The sequence below is a fragment of the Bos indicus genome, chromosome 7 (genome assembly GCF_029378745.1).
Source record: "Bos indicus isolate NIAB-ARS_2022 breed Sahiwal x Tharparkar chromosome 7, NIAB-ARS_B.indTharparkar_mat_pri_1.0, whole genome shotgun sequence".
NCBI lineage: Eukaryota > Metazoa > Chordata > Mammalia > Artiodactyla > Bovidae > Bos > Bos indicus.
In genome coordinates, this window is record NC_091766.1 from 109,358,038 (window position 1) to 109,378,587 (window position 20,550).

At 42.3% G+C, this 20,550-nt stretch overlaps 1 protein-coding gene across 14 annotated transcripts in view; it reads right to left on the reverse strand.

The window, feature by feature from the left end:
- Positions 1-20,550, reverse strand: part of TMEM232 (transmembrane protein 232) — a 263,478-nt gene that overhangs the window by 89,688 nt on the left and 153,240 nt on the right. For all 14 annotated transcript variants that reach the window (XM_019965506.2, XM_070794118.1, XM_070794124.1 and 11 more), the window contains one exon: positions 19,799-20,046. In XM_019965506.2, the coding sequence (XP_019821065.2) occupies positions 19,799-20,046 (248 nt within the window). The remainder of the gene's footprint in view (positions 1-19,798; positions 20,047-20,550) is intronic.

The following is a 20,550-nucleotide window of genomic DNA, read 5'->3' on the forward strand; positions in this document are numbered from 1 at the left end:
TTTACTTGGTCACTGTGGAACAGAAGAGAAAAATATCTGCCTTCTCTTGTACTCTGCTGTCTCAAATTAAAATGCTAAAGAAGCACTAGAGCTAAAAATAAATCATAATCTAAAGCATTAAACTCTTTGAAGACAAAATATTGACATCTAATCTATTAATTAGCTTCTGTTTGTAAAGGTTTTGTGAGAGAAAAGTAGGATGTAAATACCAATTTGTCTTATAATTAATCGCCATACTGCTTTATCCTTGTGGTAATGTTATATAACCCTTAGTGGGAATTATGATGACATTTGAAGGATATCAAGGATAAAAAACTTTTGAGTGCCTACGTTACAAAGTTATAGGATAACTTTTCATGAGAGAAATTTATTTCAGGCAGGTGTAGCCTTAGGATGAATGCAGCCTAAGAGTTCTCATGGCGGGTGTAATTTAAGGAAAGAAAGATTTTCCAGATCCAAGTAGCTCCACAAGACTTGGCTATGTTCCTGGAATTTCCCCCATTAAAAATTCATTCTGTAGGGTCAATAGCTCTGGGGCCTAAAGGGACCTCCATGAAATTTTCAGCAACTGTTGGAAGAAAACCCCATAAGACATTGTAAACTAACATCTCAAAAATCGCTGGTTGGAACCAGCCATGTGTACAAGAGGCAGCTGTGAAAAATGAGCGCCACTGGAGGTGGAAAAGAGCATGACCAATTTGCTGAGGTCTAACATGCATGGAGACCGCCGCAGGGAACTGCTCTGTTTTGTTTCTAAAGGAGCTGGACTGAGACTTAGGGAACAAACCTGTGGCTGCCTGTGCACGCTGCTATGTTTAAAATGGATAACCAACAAGGACCGACGGGACAGCACAGGGCACTCTGCTCAGTGTTCTGTGGCAGCCTGGACGGGAGGGGAGCTTGGGGTAAACAGATACAGGTATAAGCATGACTGAGGCCCTTTGGTGTTCACCTGAAGTGATCACATTGTTACCTGACTCTACCCCCACACAAAATTAAAAGTTAAAAAACAAAACAGACAACAACAAACAAGCTGCACTGAATTATTCTATAGCCAGCAGAATAACCTGAGAGCCTGAAGTGTAACAAGTATGTGTAATACGAAGTGAAATCTACAATAGAAATTGCTATCAAAATGGGAATTTTCCCTGCTTATTGCTTGAAACCTTGTTATAATAGAAAAGAGATGAGTACCATAGAAACGCACAATGCTATCATCATTGTTGGGATGGCAACCATCATAGGTATAAACATAAATGGGGGCGAGGGTGTAAATTATTTCCTACATTTTTGTGTGTATGTGTCTTTATTTTGTTTATGCTATAAACTCCCTATAGAGTGTGTAAATGTATGGTTTTTAAACAAATTAAATACATGCAAATATCTACATTAAAGCAAAATACCTAAAATTAAAGACCGATTTAAAGAGTCTGACCTTTTGGGACCATAATAATTCAAAAACATCTAATTGTTCCATAAATACTATTCTATTCTTATTCTCATGCCAATCCCGCTGAATGAATTGTTCAAATGTTGCCCTCATCAGGCCAGAAGTGGTTTACCAGTGAATATCTACAATTGCCATGGGCTGAACTATGGAGAAGGAAATGGCAACCCACTCCAGTATTCTTGCCTGGAGAATCCCAGGGACAGAGGAGCCTGGGGGGCTGCCATCTATGGGGTCGCACAGAGTCGGGCACGACTGAAGCGACTTAGCAGCAGTAGCAGCAGCAGAACTATGACCAAAGAATACAGTTGCAGATGCAAACTCAAATCACAGTAAGTGATTGGGAAGGATTGGTCCCAACAATGAAATTTTCAACAGGCATTGGATATAAACCTACCTACCTATTATTTTCAAGACCAGTTTTAAATCTCAAAAAGGAGATAAAATGAGTAGGAGAAATGTCAATTCAATTCAGTGTTCACCTTCAGATCATAATTTGTTCTCTTTAAAAAGTAAATTGTCTTTATTAAAACCTCCCGATGACTTCCTTTTCTGATAGGCTAAAACTGGAATCCCTGATCTGGATATTCAGCCCAGTAAAGTCTGGCCTAAGAGACAGCTTCCCCTCCTCTCACTGTGCCCTATCAGAGCAGCCACACCAATCACCCAGAGTAAGCACACCCTGAGTCCTTCCTTTCCCTGGTTTGTCTCCCTGCGCCCCACCTCTCCCCGCCCCCCCAACACCCACACACACGCACTCTTTCCAGGCAGGCTCTTTCCCCAGGAGGTTTCTGCTCAAAATCACCCCCTCAAAGGGATCCTGCCTGCCTATCTAAAGTTCAGTTCAGTTCAGTTTAGTCGCTCAATCCTGTCCGACTCTTTGCAACCCCATGAATCGCAGCACGCCAGGCCTCCCTGTCCATCACCAAATTCTGGAGTTCATTCAGACTCACATCCATCGAGTCAGTGACGCCATCCAGCCATCTCGTCTGTTGACCCCTTCTCCTCTTGCCCCCAATCCCTCCCAGCATCAGAGTCTTTTCCAATGAGTCAACTCTTCGCATGAGGTGGCCAAAGTACTGGAGTTTCAGCTTTATCATCATTCCCTCCAGAGAAATCCAGGGCTGATCTCCTTCAGAATGGACTGGTTGGATCTCCTTGCAGTCCAAGGGACTCTCAAGAGTCTTCTCCAACACCACAGTTCAAAAGCATCAAGGGACCAAGAGACCAACATAAAAATGGCTCTAAGTTATGAACCTCACTAACAAATAAATTGTAGGAGTTATTTCACTTTTCACCCAGCTGCTTCAGCTATATGCCTAGATTGCTCTGGTTTTCCTAGGCTGAAAATCTACAGGATAAAATCAGTCAAAATATTTGTCCTTTTCCATAAGCCCATTATTCTAGCCCTGGAATTCGAAACTACACAGCAGGACCCAATCTTTCCTGCTGAATGCACAGCAAATGTTTCTCTTTCAGGTTATCTTCTGCTTCAAAAATACTAGTCTTGGTGGCTGTCAAATTAAGTATTGAGTATTAAGTGGAGCCATGCAACTTTTTAAAGAGGAAAATGATACTAAGAGTTAAGGAATCACGTATGCAAGGGATTGACTCTTAAATAAGAGTCATGTTCTTATACTCTTGTATAAGAACGTGGGATAATCAGTCCTTTATATGTGTCTATTTTTTCTTCGTTCTCCCTATGTCTTATTTCCAAGTCATACACTCCATTCCTTAGACTATCTTGGCCGTTTATAAGCCTAAATCAATCAGGCAATTTGTAAGCACAAAACAGGGTGCATGTGTTCAGCTATGAATGAAAATAGCTAGCTATTTATCTATCTTTAGATATAATAGTTAGTTTAGGTAGTACCATTTCAATTATGTAGTGTAGATTTTTGTGCTAGTTTTCATCTTATTTACTGTCTGTGCTGTACACGCTCAGTCCTGTCCGCCACTCTCTGAGCCCGCGGACTGCAGCCCTCCAGGCTCCTCTGTCCATGGGATTGTCCAGGAAAGGACACTAGAGTGGGTTGCCATGCCCTCCTCCAGGGGGTCTTCCCAACCCAGGGATTAGACCTGCATCTTTTGCACCTTCTGCATTGGGAGGTGGGTTCTTTACCACTGTGCCACCTGGAACATTACTACCCTCTATTAAAATTCTCCTTTGAGATGCAAAGCTATAGAAGACCAATCAGAAAAAATAAATACAGAGGACACATTTTAATACAGCTTCTTGAGCAGAGGAAAGCAGTTCCTTCTAAACTTAAAATGCTGGACTTTCAAAGAGAGATGCTGGTGTTGGTGTAGGGGAAAGCCTAGCTGTACCATAACAGATAACTGAAAAATTGCCACATAAATATGATGAGGCATTTATTTTCATTCAACCAGTCCATTCTGAAGGAGATCAGCCTTGGGATTTCTTTGGAAGAAATGATGCTAAAGCTGAAACTCCAGTACTTTGGCCACCTCATGTGAAGAGTTGACTCACTGGAAAAGACTCTGATGCTGGGAGGGATTGGGAGCCGGAGGAGAAGGGGACGACAGAGGATGAGATGAGTGGATGGCATCACTGACTCAATGGACGTGAATCTGAGTGAACTCCAGGAGCTGGTGATGGACAGAGAGGCCTAGCATGCTGTGATTCATGGGGTTGCAAAGAGTCAGACATGACTGAGCAACTGAATTGAATTGACTGAAGAATTCCTAAAGATTTTAGCTGCAGAAATTTAACAAATTTTAGTCAAATCCTGCTCATGTGCCCTTAAAAGAGTCTATTTCAACTCTTAGAGTGTTGCCACCTTGATATGAAGGGCTTCCCTAGTGGTTCAGTGGTAAAGAACCTGCCTGCCAAGCAGGAGACACGGTTCGATCCCTGGGTCGGGAAAGTTCCCTGGGGAGGAAATGGAAACCCACTCCAGTATTCTTGCCCGGGAAACCCCATGGACAGAGAGGAGTTTTTCACATATAGAAGAGACAAGAGGCCTTCAATACCCCCAGAGGTTCTCAAATGGGTATTCTGAGATTCACATAATTGCAGAAAATAAAACCATTCTCCTTTTGTTACTCTGTTCAAATGCCTACCAGAATTTAAGCAGTGGGAGGGGAGTGATGAAGACTAACGGAAATACGGGAGGTAGAGGGATCTGGTTGGTATGACAATGCTACCCACTTATGTGACCAAATCAGACTGAGTTTCTTGATCATTAGAATATAGAGAACATTCATTGTTCTGGGCTAGTTTCACCCTCAATGACTGCCTAACAGTAACCTGCTTTCTACCAAGGCAGTGCCAACCATAGTCATCTTTTGCTGTCCCAGCTGCACAAAACAACAAGTACACTTTCTATCACAGCTTATAGGCTCCAGTTCGTGTTAAACTGACCTACTTTTTCTACCCAACTTACCTTGTTGTTGTGATGGCAATGATGATCTTTTGTTCTGTGTTTGGTGCCTGTCTGCTTTCCCTGAGATTGCTGTCTAGTTACTTTGAAAATCTACTTGAACTTGAAAGTAGCAATATATTTTAGCCTCAATTTTACCTCTCATCATTTTAGCCTCCCATATAATCTAAATGCAAGTGGGCTGAGTAAAGTATTGGAGGTGGCTGTCCACACACTGGAGGGAAAATACACCTATGATCCCATTGCTGTGAGTCACTGAGACAGCCCAATAGGATCATTCAGGTCCTAAAGGGAATTTCAAGGGTCTGAACTGCCACCTTTGAATGTCTACATCAATCAAATGAACTATCCAATTCTCATTCACATGGTACCATAGAGCCACAACTGAAGTGGAACAGCTTTCTGACAATGAGGCTTGCTCAGTCACATAGCATATGAATGGGAATAATTTCCATTTCTGATTACTGGAAGTCCCATTGAGTCATGATTAGATTAGATGCATCCCTGCCTATGCAAAGAAAAGAAAGAAAACACCTTCTTGAGAACTCTTGGAGTATCTTCTTTCCCAGAGTGTCCTGTCTGTAGATTCTCCCCACAAACCATTCAGATCAGATCAGATCAGTCACTCAGTCGTGTCTGACTCTTTGCGACCCCAAGAACCTCAGCACGCCAGACCTTCCTGTCCATCACCAACTCCTGGAGTTCACTGAGACTCATGTCCATCGGGTCAGTGATGCCATCCAGCCATCTCATCCTCTGTCGTCCCCTTCTCCTCCTGCCCCCAATCCCTCCCAACATCACAGTCTTTTCCAATGAGTCAACTCTTCGCATGAGGTGGCCAAAGTACTGGAGTTTCAGCTTTAGCATCATTCCTTCCAAAGAAATCCCAGGCCTGATCTCCTTCAGAATGGACTGGTTGGATCTCCTTGCAGTCCAAGGGACTCTCAAGAGTCTTCTCCAACACCACAGTTCAAAAGCATCAATTCTTCAGCGCTCAGCCTTCTTCACAGTCCAACTCTCACATCCATACATGACCACTGGAAAAACCATAGCCTTGACTAGACGAACCTTTTTTGGCAAAGTAATGTCTCTGCTTTTGAATATGTTGTCTAGGTTGGTCATAACTTTCCTTCCAAGGACTAAGCGTCTTTTAATTTCATGGCTGCAGTCACCATATGCAGTGATTTTGGAACCCCCAAAAATAAAGTCTGACACTGTTTCCACTGTTTCCCCATCTATTTCCCATGAAGTGATGGGACTGGATGCCATGATCTTCATTTTCTGAATGTTGAGCTTTAAGCTAACTTTTTCACTCTCCACTTTCACTTTCATCAAGAGGCTTTTTAGTTCCTCTTCACTTTCTGCCATAAGGGTGGTGTCATCTGCATATCTGAGGTTATGATGTTTCTCCAAGCAATCTTGATTCCAGCTTGTGTTTCTTCCAGTCCAGCATTTCTCATAATGTACTCTGCACAGAAGTTAAATAAGCAGGGTGACAATATACAGCCTTGATGTACTCCTTTGCCTATTTGGAACCAGTCTGTTGGTCCATGTCCAGTTCTAACTGTTGCTTCCTGACCTGCATACAAATTTCTCAAGAGGCAGATCAGGTGGTCTGGTATTCCCATCTCTTTCAGGATTTTCCACAGTTTATTGTGATCCACACAGTCAAAGGTTTTGGCATAGTCAATAAAGCAGAAATAGATGTTTTTCTGAAACTCTCTTGCTTTTTCCATGATCCAGCGGATGTTGGCAATTTGATCTCTGGTTCCTCTGCCTTTTCTAAAACCAGCTTGAACATCAGGAAGTTCACGGTTATATGCTTCTTTTTCATATCTTCTAGCCAAATCAGCATGACTTGGGGCTTATCACTTTATCATACTCCTGAACGTATCTGAATGTATCTGACCTCGTGGCAACACAACTCTGAAATACATGCTAAAGTGACTGCTTCTTGAGCCGGCAGTGAAAAGAATTTATAATACTAGTACTTATTTGCCAGTCCTATCTGGGACCATGCGTAAAATCGATGGACATTCTAGCATCAAGAATTTAGAGATTTTCATACACTGGGATCACTAATAGAGTAGTACACGGAATGAAACAAGAGAAGGGGTCAAGGAAACTTGTGAATTGCTTTATCTGACATCTCCCATTGTATGCACACACTTGTCACTTCCTCTGTCTCTGACATCAGGATGCTCACCGTGGGGGTGATTCTCTGGCCAGCTGTGTTTAGAACTCTGTGTGACAGCAAAGTGCTTGGCGATGACTGAGGACAGCAGATGAATATAGAAATGTGGGTAGCTTTTCTAAAATGAAGCAGAGGGTCTTGCTGATTTAAGAAGCCTGGGCCTGTCCAGTGGGTTTTGGTTTTACAGCTGCTCCTGCTGCCACTTCCGCTGGTCCCTTAGCTCCCCCACCACCACTGCTGTGACAGGCTAACATGCTGACAGGCCGGGGAAGACTCTTGAGAGTCCCTTGGACTGCAAGGAGATCCAACCAGTCCATCCTAAAGGAGATCAGTCCTGAGTGTTCATTGGAAGGACTGATGCTGAAGCTGGAAGCTCCAATACTTTGGCCACCTGATGGGAAGAGCTGACTCATTTGAAAAGACCCTGATGCTGGGAAAGATTGAAAGCAGGAGGAGAAGGGGATGACAGAGGATGAGATGGTTGGATGGCATCACCAACTCAATGGACATGGGTTTGAGTAAGCTCCGGGAGTTGGTGATGGACAGGGAGGCCTGGTGTGCTGCAGTCCACGGAGTCACAAAGAGTCGGACACGACTGAGAGACTGACCAAGAGTAACAACTTGACTAAAATGCCTCAGAAGTCGACAGGCAGATGTTGACAGGTGCTGCCCAGATCTGAGCTAATGATCTGCCCAAAGGCCATGGGTCGGGTCACTCCCCAAGGTTCTCTCCTGACCAGATGCCATTGTGTCAGGGAAGTCGTCCGAGTGCCAGATGGAATTCACTAGTCATTTTCCTTCTTCCAAGGTATATTCTTCCGTGACATATTTTATCCATGGACAGAAGGTGAGCATTACAGGAATAAAACCCAGAGGTTTTTGGGAAATCTGAGGATGAGTACGTCTTTTTTTTTTTTTTTAAATCTAATGCTTGTCCTTTAGACAGGGACTCCTGAACAATCATACTAGCTGTAACGTATGCTATTTACAGCCCAGCAAGAAAAGACACTACAGAAAGCATTACATGTGGCTTTTTTTTTTTTTTTTTTTTTTGCTATAATTCACTTATCACAAGGTTTCCCTGCTAGATATCAGTATGCTGATCGGTGGTTGATTTGTCAACCAGCTGTGCTTAGACTTCTGTGTGGCAGTGCTGGTTTGCTTGTATAAATGGCCTAGTAAAATTTTAGTTAAAGATAGGATTTTTTCTTGGGATAGCTTGATGCAGGAAAAGATAAAACAGAAGGGACCAATCGACATTAGTTCTAACTCGACAAGACTTGGGTTAGTGAACTATTGTGAACAGCCAAGAATTTAATGACATATCACTTCAGATATGATGGATGCTTAGCAATTACCGATCTTATATTGCAGTGACAGAGTTGGTGGTGAAGTTGGAAGCTGTTCAGAATGATAAATGGATATGACAATTTATTAAAGACATAAAGCATGATTAGTATTGAATATGGATGCACTCCTTTAAGAAGGAGGCAGAAGATGAAAGAAAAAAACACGAAAAGAGGAATTTACAATGTGAAAGTTACGTTTTGGTATGAAAAACACAAGCAACACACACCAAATGTCTGAACAAACGCGGAAAGTCTAGAAACGTAGCAGCACTGTAGTTTCGGGGTAACGAAGACATGTACGAAACAGATGTGTCACCCGCTTTCACACATTCACAGCCCATCTCTCACTCTCCTGACTGGTCTTCCTACAGAACATCCGGGACCCGTGTGCAGGGCCTTTCGAACCTGCCCTGAGACCTCGATTGCCCTGCAGTCCTCGGCATGAACTGCACACAGTCTGCTTAGCTCGTTTGGTCTGAGTTTTACTTTCCCAGTTGAAAATGGAGGACCTGAAGTCCTGGACCTAAAAGCATGATAAGGACAAATTAATCTCTTAAGTATGTATCTTTGTCTTTGGTTGTTGGATAAGCTGATGGAAGAGACACACTGTGCCATTGTTCATGATATAAATAGAGCATTAACGAATCTAAATTTTTTTTTAAATGGAAAGAGTGGCAAAATTTTTAAAAGGCCTTATAAGCCCATGAAATAACTAGAAAGACCATTAAGATTTGTTTCTAAGTGATAGTCTCACTTCATTATTTCTTGGAATTTTGATACATGTAATTATTTCTTTAGAGGTTAGAAATCCATTTCTGTCAAAGATATACATATATACAGTTGAAGGTATTACTGCCCTTCCTGACCAACAGATCTTGTCTACAAACTTCAAGAGTTTCATGCACTGGTTTGGCACTTACCTTTTTTCCTCATTAGGTAGACACTGCAAGGTCTTTGGAAGTATGAGTCATCAACTTTGCAATTCTTTTGTCATCTATCTGCATTTGTATTTTTTGTGTAGTGAGCAGAAAGCGATGCTCAGGGATACTCGGAGAGAGAGATTCTATCACTGTCTAGGTAGATTATTTTGAAAATTGTCCTCTATCTTTGAAATCAACATCTCCAAACACTTAACTTTTTAAAGCATTATTACATACTAATTGGGTTTCCCAGGTGGCTCAGTGGTAAAGAATCCATCTGCCAGTGCAGCAGCCACAGGAGACGTGGATTCTGTCTCTGGGCCGGGAAGATACCCGGAGAAGGAAATGGCCACCCACTCCAGTATCCTTGCCGGGTAATCCCAAGGGCAGAGGAGCCTGGTGGGCTACAGTCCAAGGGTCGCAAAGAACCCGACGCGACTAAGCGACTGCGCGTGTGCACGTGTACTAGTTATCGGAACCTTCCATAAATTTTTCTCAAGTTGTTACAAGTCATCCACGCTCTCTGGCTATATCTAAGGTTTGGTTTGCTGTGCGTTTTGCTGTCACCCTCTTCCTTCCAGATGTTAACAGGTGGCATTCCTCAAAATTCCACCCCAGATCCTCCTGTTCCTTCATGATGTGCTTTACCACGGCGGTCGCTTGCGCCCGTGACATTAGTCTTCACCCTCACCCAATGACTCAGCCCAGACTTCGTCCCTGAATCACACACAGAACTGTGAAACTCACGGCCTGTGTGACTTCTCCACTTAAAGACGTCAAGAGCATGGCTTCCAGTTCAGCATCTTCCCTTACCCCAAGCACACCTTGCCTCACCCATCGCTTCTCGCTTCAGTGAGCCACTCCGCTAGCGGACTTGGTGTTCAGCCTGGAAAAGACATTTTCCTCCCCACACCTCCTGCCACTCTGTTCTTTCTAATCATCATCAAATTCTACTGCTTTTTCTACCAAATCCCATGCAAATCCATCTTCCTCCTTTCCATTTGAATTGCCACCAACCTAGTGTGTGCTATATTGCAAAAGTGACCTGTGCACTTTTCCAACGTTACAGAGCCAACAATGGAAATAGTGAAATTGGTTACGCTACATAATCAAATTAATATACTTAGGGACTTCCCTGGTGGTCCCGCGGGTAAGTGCATGCTCATGATGCGAGGGGCCCAGGTTCAATCCCTGGTCAGGAACTAGATCCAGCATGCATGTGGCAACTATTAATCAGAAGCTCTCGTGCTGCTGTGAAGATCCCATGAGCCACAGCTAAGGCGCAGCACAGTCAAAATAATAAATATTTTTGAAAAATTATGGACTTGAGTCTGAGTGAACTCCGGGAGTTGGTGATGGACAAGGAGGCCTGGCGTGCTGCGATTCATGGGGTCGCAAAGAGTCGGACACAACTGAGCAACTGAACTGAACTGAATATATTGATCAACAATATATCAGCAAATTTATTATATTTATAATTATGCCACTATACATTTGCTGCTGCTGCTAAGTCACTTCAGTCGTCTCCGACTCTGTGCGACCCCATAGACGGCAGCCCACCAGGCTCCCCCGTCCCTGGGATTCTCCAGGCAAGAACACTGGAGTGGGTTGCCATTTCCTTCTCCAATGCATGAAAGTGAAAAGTGAAAGTGAAGTCACTCAGTCGTGTCCGACTCTTAGCGACCCCAGGGACTGCAGCCTACCAGGCTCCTCCATCCATGGGATTTTCCAGGCAAGAGTACTGGAGTGGGGTGCCAGTGCCTTCTCCATTCCTATAGTACTTGACCACAAAATGTTCATTATAATATACAAATAATGAACATTTTGTGGTCAAGTACTATAGGAAGCACTTTTAATTGACTACCTCATTAATTTCTCATCAGCACCAACAAGAAAGGTGCTATAATTACCCTCATTTTCTAGACAAAGACACTCAGATTCAGAGAAGTCGAGCAACTTGCCCAGGGCACATCACACCTATGATCATGTCACAACCTCAAACACATACGCACATAAACTCCACCCCTCACTCCCTGCTCTGCCACATAACACACATTCAGTGCCTTCTTGTGGCTCCTAAGCTAACGTTGAAAACCCTGAGCGACTCTCCAGCTTCACCCTCCTGGTCTCAGTGACCCGGCTGCACCAGTGTTCTAGTTCCTCAAACGCTCTGCGGTCTGTTTCACCGGCGGAGGCTCGGCACGTCCTGTGCCCTTCTGCTAGCATTAGTCAGTCAATAATTATTTATTAAAGTCTAATATAAGTCAGGTATACTGAATTGTATTGAATAACTGAAGATACAGAAAATAGAAAACTGTGAGTGCAAAGTTCCACATGTCTTTATGGTGGAAATCCAATATGGTAGAAACACAGTCGTCATTCTGAACAGGAAACCACCGATTACACTCTTCAGCAGAGTTTGTCTCTGTCTTCCTAGTGCCTAGCAGTGCCTGCACGCAGAGATGCCCAGCTGATGCTTCCTGAAGGGCTATACCACCTGTGTTAGGAGTTCTGCATTCTCCCAACTGTTTAAATCCATACCTAGAGACAGCCTAGGGAAAAACGGGCTAGTTGGGGAGGAACACTTGCTCTGACAGGTAGACAGAAAGCACCTGTCCTGGGTACGGAGATTTTCAGAGTCATGTGCCTGATCAAGTACTTGATCCTATCAAAGAGACATTTAGAAACTGGGGAAGATTAAACCCTTTAACTGATTGACTTCATATTTTCTGAGAATTTAAAAAGTGGAAGACTACCCCAATTCAATTAATGTCAAATCCAAGTTTACATTCTGATTAAAGCAGGTAATACACACCTGCCAACCACTGCAAAGGAAGTTCATGATAAGCTGAACAATATCGCCCTTTTCTTTGAAAACAGCAAAGTGCACATGTAAAACAAAACACAAAAATTCCTGTAGATTTTGTTTTTGTTTCCTGTTGTACAACTTTTGTCTTCCCACTGGGTTGTCATTTTGTATTCTAGTTGATCTGTATTTGAAACATAGAATGTTTTTACATCTCACCCAGGTCATTTGAATAACTGTGCCACTTTTTAAGACTGCATCACATCATGTTCCTGTGAATGGAGAACTCTTGAGCTGATGATCACATTAAAGCTAGGCACCTGTCTTTTAAGCACAAAGCCACTGCAGTGAAAGTGACTGGTAAAGCTACGGCCCCACTGATAATACCTAAAATTCCTGTTCAGACCAAGCCTCCACTGGAAAGGCAAAAAAGAAGAGGAAATAACCTAAGATAGATGGGGACTGACCTATCTCCCAGGAAAGACCAGAGGTAAACCAAGTCGTATGGGCAACGGATAACAGTAAGCACAGTCCCGTCACTGGCGATTGGACCTCACTTCCAATAGGGCACTGGAATCATAAAAAATCATAAAATAATAAAAGCACTTTCAATGAGCTACCTGAGGGCTTCCCTGGTAGTCCAATGGTTAAGAACCCACCTTCCCATGCAAGGGTCATGGGTTCCACCTCCGGCTGGGGAATTAAGACCCCACAGGCCTTGGGGCAACAAGGCGGGCACACCCACACCCAGAGTAAAGCCTGCGTGCCAAAAGGAAGGGCCTCGCGCCAGTCCAGTGCAGGGGGAAAGAGATTAAGGTGAGCTGATCATCCAACCAATATTTTAATAATAAAATGTGTCACAGAAGTTCAGAACATAGGTGCCCATCTCTGAAGACCTACCCGTGCTCTCTGTTTCTCTCCAGCTGAAAACTGTCAGCAGCCAAGGGAACCATCGAGGTTCCGCCCATAACGGGTCTTGGCACTGCACCCTCAAAATGCAGCCGGACCTGAATTGTGTTGGAATTCAAAAAGTAGACAAAAGAAGGGAACCAAAACATAGCCAAAAGCTAAAAATTAAGGAAAGTGGATGTTCTCTTTGAAAAGTTACTATCAACAATTCATAGATTTCTGTAAAATTTTCATCTATTATTTATTAAAATTACATTAATGAATATCATATTAGGATGAAAACAAATGTTTTTAAAAATCTACTAAATGAAAGAACAGTAGGATAAGGAGCTATAACACGTCCAGGCTCGTTACGCACATTCTCTCCTTCTCTCCTAAGGACAAGGCCGAGAAGAATGCACAACTTTCACATTTTTAAAGATTAGCAGCCTTAGACTCAAAGAAGTTAAATAACTTACTCTAAATCAATCAGGGAAAAAAAGGCTTTAAGATAAACATCCTTGATATTCTATAAAGGAGGCACAGACATTTTTCCCTGCATGAAGCAGAACTAGACAGATGTGCTTAAGGTATTTCATTTAAGAATCCTTTGGAGCTTTCCTTTCTAAAATATCTCCCTCTCTCAAAAAAAATATATATAATATATATATTTATATAATAATATACTGAATTATATTTATATAATATATAAATATATGAATCAATAAAATAAATTAATATATAAAATAAACATATATTTAATAAAATAAGTTAATGTATAAATCTATTGATAACATGTTTAATTAATTTTATAATATATTTTTATATATATTTTTTCCTCCATCAGCTTTAGCCAAAAATCGTACTAGTTAATAGAAAACGCCTCCTCTTTGAGACAGATTTCCTAATATTAAGCTAGAGAGATGCTGCTGCTGCTGCTGCTCAGCCGCTTCAGTCGTGTCCGACTCAGTGCGACCCCATAGACGGCAACCCACCAGGCTCCCCCGTTCCAGGGACTCTCCAGGCAAGAACAGGGCACAGGAAAAAGCAAATGTTCCTTAGGGCCTCCCTGGTGGCCCAGTGGTTAAGAATCTGCCTTGCAATGCAGGGGGCACAGGTGTGATCCCTCATCTTGCAAAACCTCACAAGCCGCAGTGCAGCTAAGCTCGGCACAACTACTGAGCCAGCACTCCGGAGCCTCCAGCCGCAGCTGTCAAAACCCACAGCCGCGAGCCCAGCTCTGCAGCGGGAGAAGCCGCCGCAGCGAGGCCCGCGCCCACCCAGAGGGCACCCCGCCCGCCCCGGCTAAAGACGGCCCAGTACAGCGACAGTGACCTCACACAGCTAAGGAAATGATAATTTAAAAACGCTCCTCAATCAAAGTCAAGTGCTGAAAACCAAGTACAGAAATTGAAAAACATATTTATAAGAAGTCTTTTCTTATGATTTATAAGTCTTTACTTATGACAAGATAAGTTTTTTGTTTCTGTTGCTGTTTTAACAACAGCTCAAGGGTTTGCCATCAGACGAAATAAGTCCACACGAGGGGAAGAAATCCGCACAGTACACTCAGGAGTCTGAATGCATTCGTTTAAGTTCAGACTTTAGCACTAAACGGTTATACGTATATGGGCAAATTTCTTAATCTCTCAGTAATCATGTCTCCAAAATGGAGATTTTAACAATATATAAAATGGATATAACAATCCTGTCTACATCTAAGGGTGCTGCTTAGCAGGGTGCCTTGTTTATAAGATGCACTCAGCTAGGGAGGCAGACAGAACTGCTTGACTTTCACACTGGAGATTCATCCTAAATAGTCTGGCAACTTGTCTACTAGAACTAGGGATTCTAAGAGTCTCCCACCTTGTACATCCAACTCCTGAGGAGCCAAATGGCCTCCTATTACAATGATTAAGAGCACTTCCCAAGGGCCCAAGTCCTAAGCATCTGACATCCAGCTGATGCCCACCTCAGGGGCTTCCCAGGCTATGCTAGCAGTAAAGATTCCGCCTGCCAATGCAGGTGATGTAAGAGACCCAGGTTCAATCCCTGGGTTGGGAAGATCCCGTGGAGGAGGGCATGGTAATCCACTCCAGTGTTCTTGCCTGGAGAATTCCATGGACAGATGAGCCTGGGGGCTACAGTCCATGGGGTCACACAGATTCAAACACAACTGAAGCGACTTAGCATGCACTCATGCACGGCCACCTCAGAGACTTGGCAACTGAACCCAAATGTTTATCTCTTCCTTGAGAAGCTAATTTTCACTCTTATATTAAAAGGTAGAGTAGCAGTCACGCAGTGTCTCTCCCCTCAAAATGCAAATCCAGTCGAATGTCCAGTTGCTTCCCCAGACTTGGCATCCCTCCCGGGGACAGTGAGAGATGGGAACCAGGTGCCCCTCTGCGCTGCTCACTGCTGGTCTCTCCAGTTCAGTCAGTCCAGTCGCTCAGTTGTGTCCAGCTCTTCACGACCCCACGGACCGCAGAACGCCAGGCCTCCCTGTCCACCACCAATCCCCGGAGCTTACTCAAACTAACTCATGTCCATTGAGTCGGTGATGCCATCCAACCATCTCATCCTCTTTCATCCCCTTCTCCTCCCGCCTTCAATCTTTCCCAGAATCAGGGTCTTTTCCAATGAGTCAGTTCTTCACCTCAAGTGGCCAAAGTATTGGGGTTTCAGCTTCAACATCAGTCCTTCCAATGAACACTCAGGACTGATTTCCTTTATGGTGGACTGGTTGGATCTCCTTGAAGTCCAAGGGACTCTCAAGAGTCTTTACTGGTCTCTCCAGTAAAGCCTCTCCAATGAGACATTGCAGTACCCTTCTTTTCCCACCTTGTCTCCATTCAGTAAATGTTAGCTCTTCTGAGTTCCCCTACCTTGGAATTGCTCCTCTAATAAAGGAGGCTGCAGAGGAAATGCAGTAGCCTTTGGAAAGACTGCTCTGTTGAGGAAGTCAGCTATGTAAAATGTCCTGCCTGTATACCTATGGATGTTCTCAGCACATTCTTGTGAGTTTCACCTGGGCTCTCTTCCAGGTGTGGGTCTTATGAATGAAGTCTTCTGATATAAAACTGGTGAGCAAGCTAAGCCTAATCAGAGACAAAGTTTTAAGTTAATATTCTCCTAGTCTTTCAGTTCAGTTCAGTCGCTCAGTCGTGTCCGACTCTTTGCAACCCCAAGAACCACAGCACACCAGGCCTCCCTGTCCATCACCAACTCCCGGAGTTCACCCAGACTCGCATCCATCGAGTCAGTGATGCCATCCAGCCATCTCATCCTCTGTCGTCCCCTTCTCCTCCTGTCCCCAATCCCTCCCAACATCAGAGTCTTTTCCAATGAGTCAACTCTTCTCATGAGGTGGCCAAAGTACTGGAGTTTCAGCTTTAGCATCATTCCTTCCAAAGAAATCCCAGGGCTGATCTCCTTCAGAATGGGCTGGTTGGATCTCCTTGCAGTCCAAGGGACTCTCAAGTGTCTTCTCCTAGTCTTTACATGAGTGCAAATAATTACTGGTTTGTGAATTTTTAGGGATTCAAGGCAGAAGCTTAGAAAACACACCTCCAAGAAACCTCAGAAGCCAAAAAGTGTAAATGTAGAGACTGGTTTTTGAAAATTTGATCTTCAGAGTTCTGAATTCTCAGCCTTAAGGTAGATTGAAGATAGTTTTACTGACAAAGAAAGAAAAGGAGACAACAACGGCAACAACTATGTTTTGAAGTCCAAGCATCTATGCCTCGGTTTGGGGCTGCTGTTTTTATAGTAAAGAAACATAATGATTTTCTCATTTTTTAAAAAACGCTGAGGGGAAGAACAGCATGTACCACGAAAAAGCAAAAACCCCCAAATTTAATGGACAGAAGCAAAACAATGAATTTTCTTTTGAAAAATTTTGTAAAGGAAAGAAGTTTAATCTGTATCATTCAAAGCAATATATATAGCTTTATAAATGTGTAAAGAAATAATTCCCATTTAAAGAGAATTTTACAGGCTAAGAACACAAGTGAGGAAAAATATTTTAGGAAATAAATTATAGGTTGTCAGATATACTGGACGCTTCAGCAATAAGGAAACTCCTATTTTCTTCTTACTAGTAAACATTCACACTGAAATAAGTATACTTTAGGACTCCAAAGCAATAAAGAAACATATGCTTTTAAATTTCCCAACTTCCTACCTCTTAGATGTGCCCCATCTTCTATAGGAGTCCTGAAATGTTTGCCTTCTTATACATTGCTATTTGATGAAAACACAAAATGGAGATTTCTAGGACTACTTGGTGAGGAACGGATGATATGACTATGCAAGAAGACCTCTCAAAAGCTGAAAAAGAGCTAAGGATACCGTGGGCTTCAAATTGTGTATTTGTGATTGACCTGCAGGATTCCGGCATGCTCGATAGTGATTGCATTAATTCCGGTCTGCGGACCTGAATGTGGGAGGAGGCGGGGAAACAGGAGGAGCGACTGCCACATAACCGCTGACTCAACGGAGAAGCAAGCAAACGGAAGAAACGACGTTGCCTGCGGTTAATGTCTAGTGGGCCAGAGCCATTTTTTCAACGCACAGCTAAGAGTTAAACTTGTTTTTCAGCCACTTCTTTAAAAGCAGGCCTATCCATACCCCTAATAGACAGTAAGGACTATTCAACCAGGCCTGACCTAGCCTTCGTCTTGAAGTCACTGAGCTACAGTCCTGTTCCGCTCACATCTGCTGCACCCCAGGATGAGTCCCCCGCTAACTGGAGCTGGCAATACGCACAGCTCCAGGGGGCACTGTGCCGTGCTCTATCGCAAGAAGGGTGCCATGTGAGAGGCGCCCTGTGCCACCCTGAGGGGCCTCTGCTAGAGGGCAGCTCGGCTTTCATTCTGGTCAGAGACTGATTTTTAGAGGCTGTAATCAGCTGTGGAAAAATAAAAATGCATAAAGGAGATGGTGTTTTCACAGGTCAGTGATGAATGAGTCTCACTTGTGTAATGAACCATGGGCTCTGAGAACAGCGCACGCCCCAGTCCTGCGGTACCCACGGGCTCTGGGGTCCTAACCCGGCCCCGCGTCTCTCGTCTCTGTCTCTGACCCGGCGGAGCCTCCTCCCGGTCCCAGCCCGCCGCATCCCTCCCCGCTGTGCTTTCCATCCTCAGCGCAGCTCGCCCCTTACTTGCATCTTCTCCCTTTGCCTTCGACCTCTTTCCCCTTCCTTCCTGCTCCTACTTTTCCTTTCGGTTCTGCCCTTTTAAGCATCCCCAACATGCTTCCCTCTCTCTCTAGCCCCTTCCTTACTGTGTCCCAGCGGGTGCATCCCCATCCGCCTTTTCACTGTCTCTTTACCTTTCCCCTCACTGTTCTTTACTATTCTTTAAAGTAATTTTAAAATTACTTTAGAACATAGAAAAAGAAAATAAATGGGCATTTCATATTTTATAGACATTTAACATCAGGAAAAATGTTGACAGCAGATAGATTACTCAAAAAACATTGTTGGGACGTTAAATAATCACATGGATCAACACTTCACATCACATACAAAAAAAAAAAAAAATTCACATGATTAAAGTGTCCAAAATAAATCCTTAAAAGTACTAGAAGATTCCATATCCCACTCCTAAAATTGAGAGGAAGAAACTCCAAGAGTTCAATTTCTATTAAACTATTGAAAAGATATGCTATTTTAATATTATCTCTGCTACATCACCACCACTTTGACTTACCTTCACGTCATTAAAACATGTCTGAAAATATAGAAGATATAGGCCAGTGGAAGGAAACTAGAGCTGTTAATAAAAATGTGAGAGTCTAAATCAGGGAGTACAAACCATAATCCATGTTTAAATGTCAGAGCACTCTCAAACACTATTTGTAAGTGTAGCTTAACTGGAATTAATATCAAGACATCAATTTTTTTAAAATGATAACACTGGAAACTCCGGTATCACACAAGGTGTCATCGTCACCTGGATACTGATTTATCAGAAGAAGGCAGGGCGCCCTGTAGTGTTTCCACAAGTTTATCTGCAGCTGAAACCATGGTTAGGACATGGTGACCACAAGGAATGTTACTTGAAATGTTAGAAAAAGATTTTCTTAAAACAAAAATTTCTAACTAAAATTCAAATGCACCTTGAAAATAATTATTTTTAAGAAGAATAACAAAAAGAATAGAAGAAAACTTTTGAGGCAATGAATAGACTTATGGCATAAGTGCTATAATGGTTTCCCAACTGCATACTTATCAATTTGTAGGCATTAAATATGTACAGCTTTGCACGTCAGTCATACCTCGGTAAGGCATTTTTTTTTAAAGGGAAAAGTAAACACTAGGAGAAATGTGACAATATTTTAATCTCAAAATGGAAAGAATTTTCCTAAACAGACTTAAGAAATCCATAAACCACAATCAAAAATGGAGAGAAAATTTAAAATGTACTCATTTCTTGTATTAACATTTTATAGACCTTGGAAGGACACACAGTGGTTATAATAGGGAGAAATAGGGTAAACTAGGCAAATGTAGGTCACTATGGAGGAGAAGCTTTCACTTTAATAAAACAGTGATGTATATTACACAATAATACCTATTTTAAGCACGAGGAAACACTTTCCGAGAAAGGAATACTTGCTTATGATAGAATATCTAGATAAAATATCTAGAAGGTGATGAAGCCAAGATTTGAATCAAAAAAGGTAAACTGAGTTAAAGTGGCACATGATTATGGGTAATTCATAGGATTCCAAAATGTTGTGTTAGAATAACAGAAATATTTTGAATAGTGCGTCAGCTTACCTTACAGTAAAACGTAGGACTCTCTTCTTCATGGAACCCTGCGTTTTGTTCACATCTCTCCTTTGATACCGTTTCATCAGTGGTCTTTTCAGAGGAAGAACACAGGCATCGACGGAAGGGAAGAACAGTTTGGAAAGCACGCTGGCAATTCTCCAGCCTATGTATTTGGAGAAACTTTCATCCCCTATATTTGATGAAACTTTTGTACTATTACTTGTGAAAGGATCAGTTGGGTCATTTATCTCCGCCTGTTTAAAGAAAAAAAAAAAAGTAACAACAAAGAATTAAATGAGAGAAAAAATAATGTGTTATTAAATAAAAGGTAAAATATATTTTTATTTTCTTTGACTAGGAAAGAAATAGTCTTCCTATTAAATAAAAATAAGATTTAAAGGAGAAAAATGCATTTTCTCAAAAGATTTTAAAAATCGTAGGAAGAATTTTCAACCAAAAAAACTATTAAGCATAAAGGAAATTAGTCTTGAAATTTTTTTAATGTAATGATATAATTTCTATTTTAAATCTATATACTTCCCATACAAGAATTTCATAAGCATTTATAATACTTAACAAGAAAGTAAGCAATCAGTTGAAGCATTGATAGTATAAATGTTTTATTAGGTCAGACTTTCATTTCTCTCTGTGTAATCTAAACTTTCCTTGAAGCCAACAGAAAATTTCTATAGCATGAAATCTGAGTTAAGTAAAATACAAAAAGGGCTTTATAGTTAGCTTGTATTGGAAATGTTACA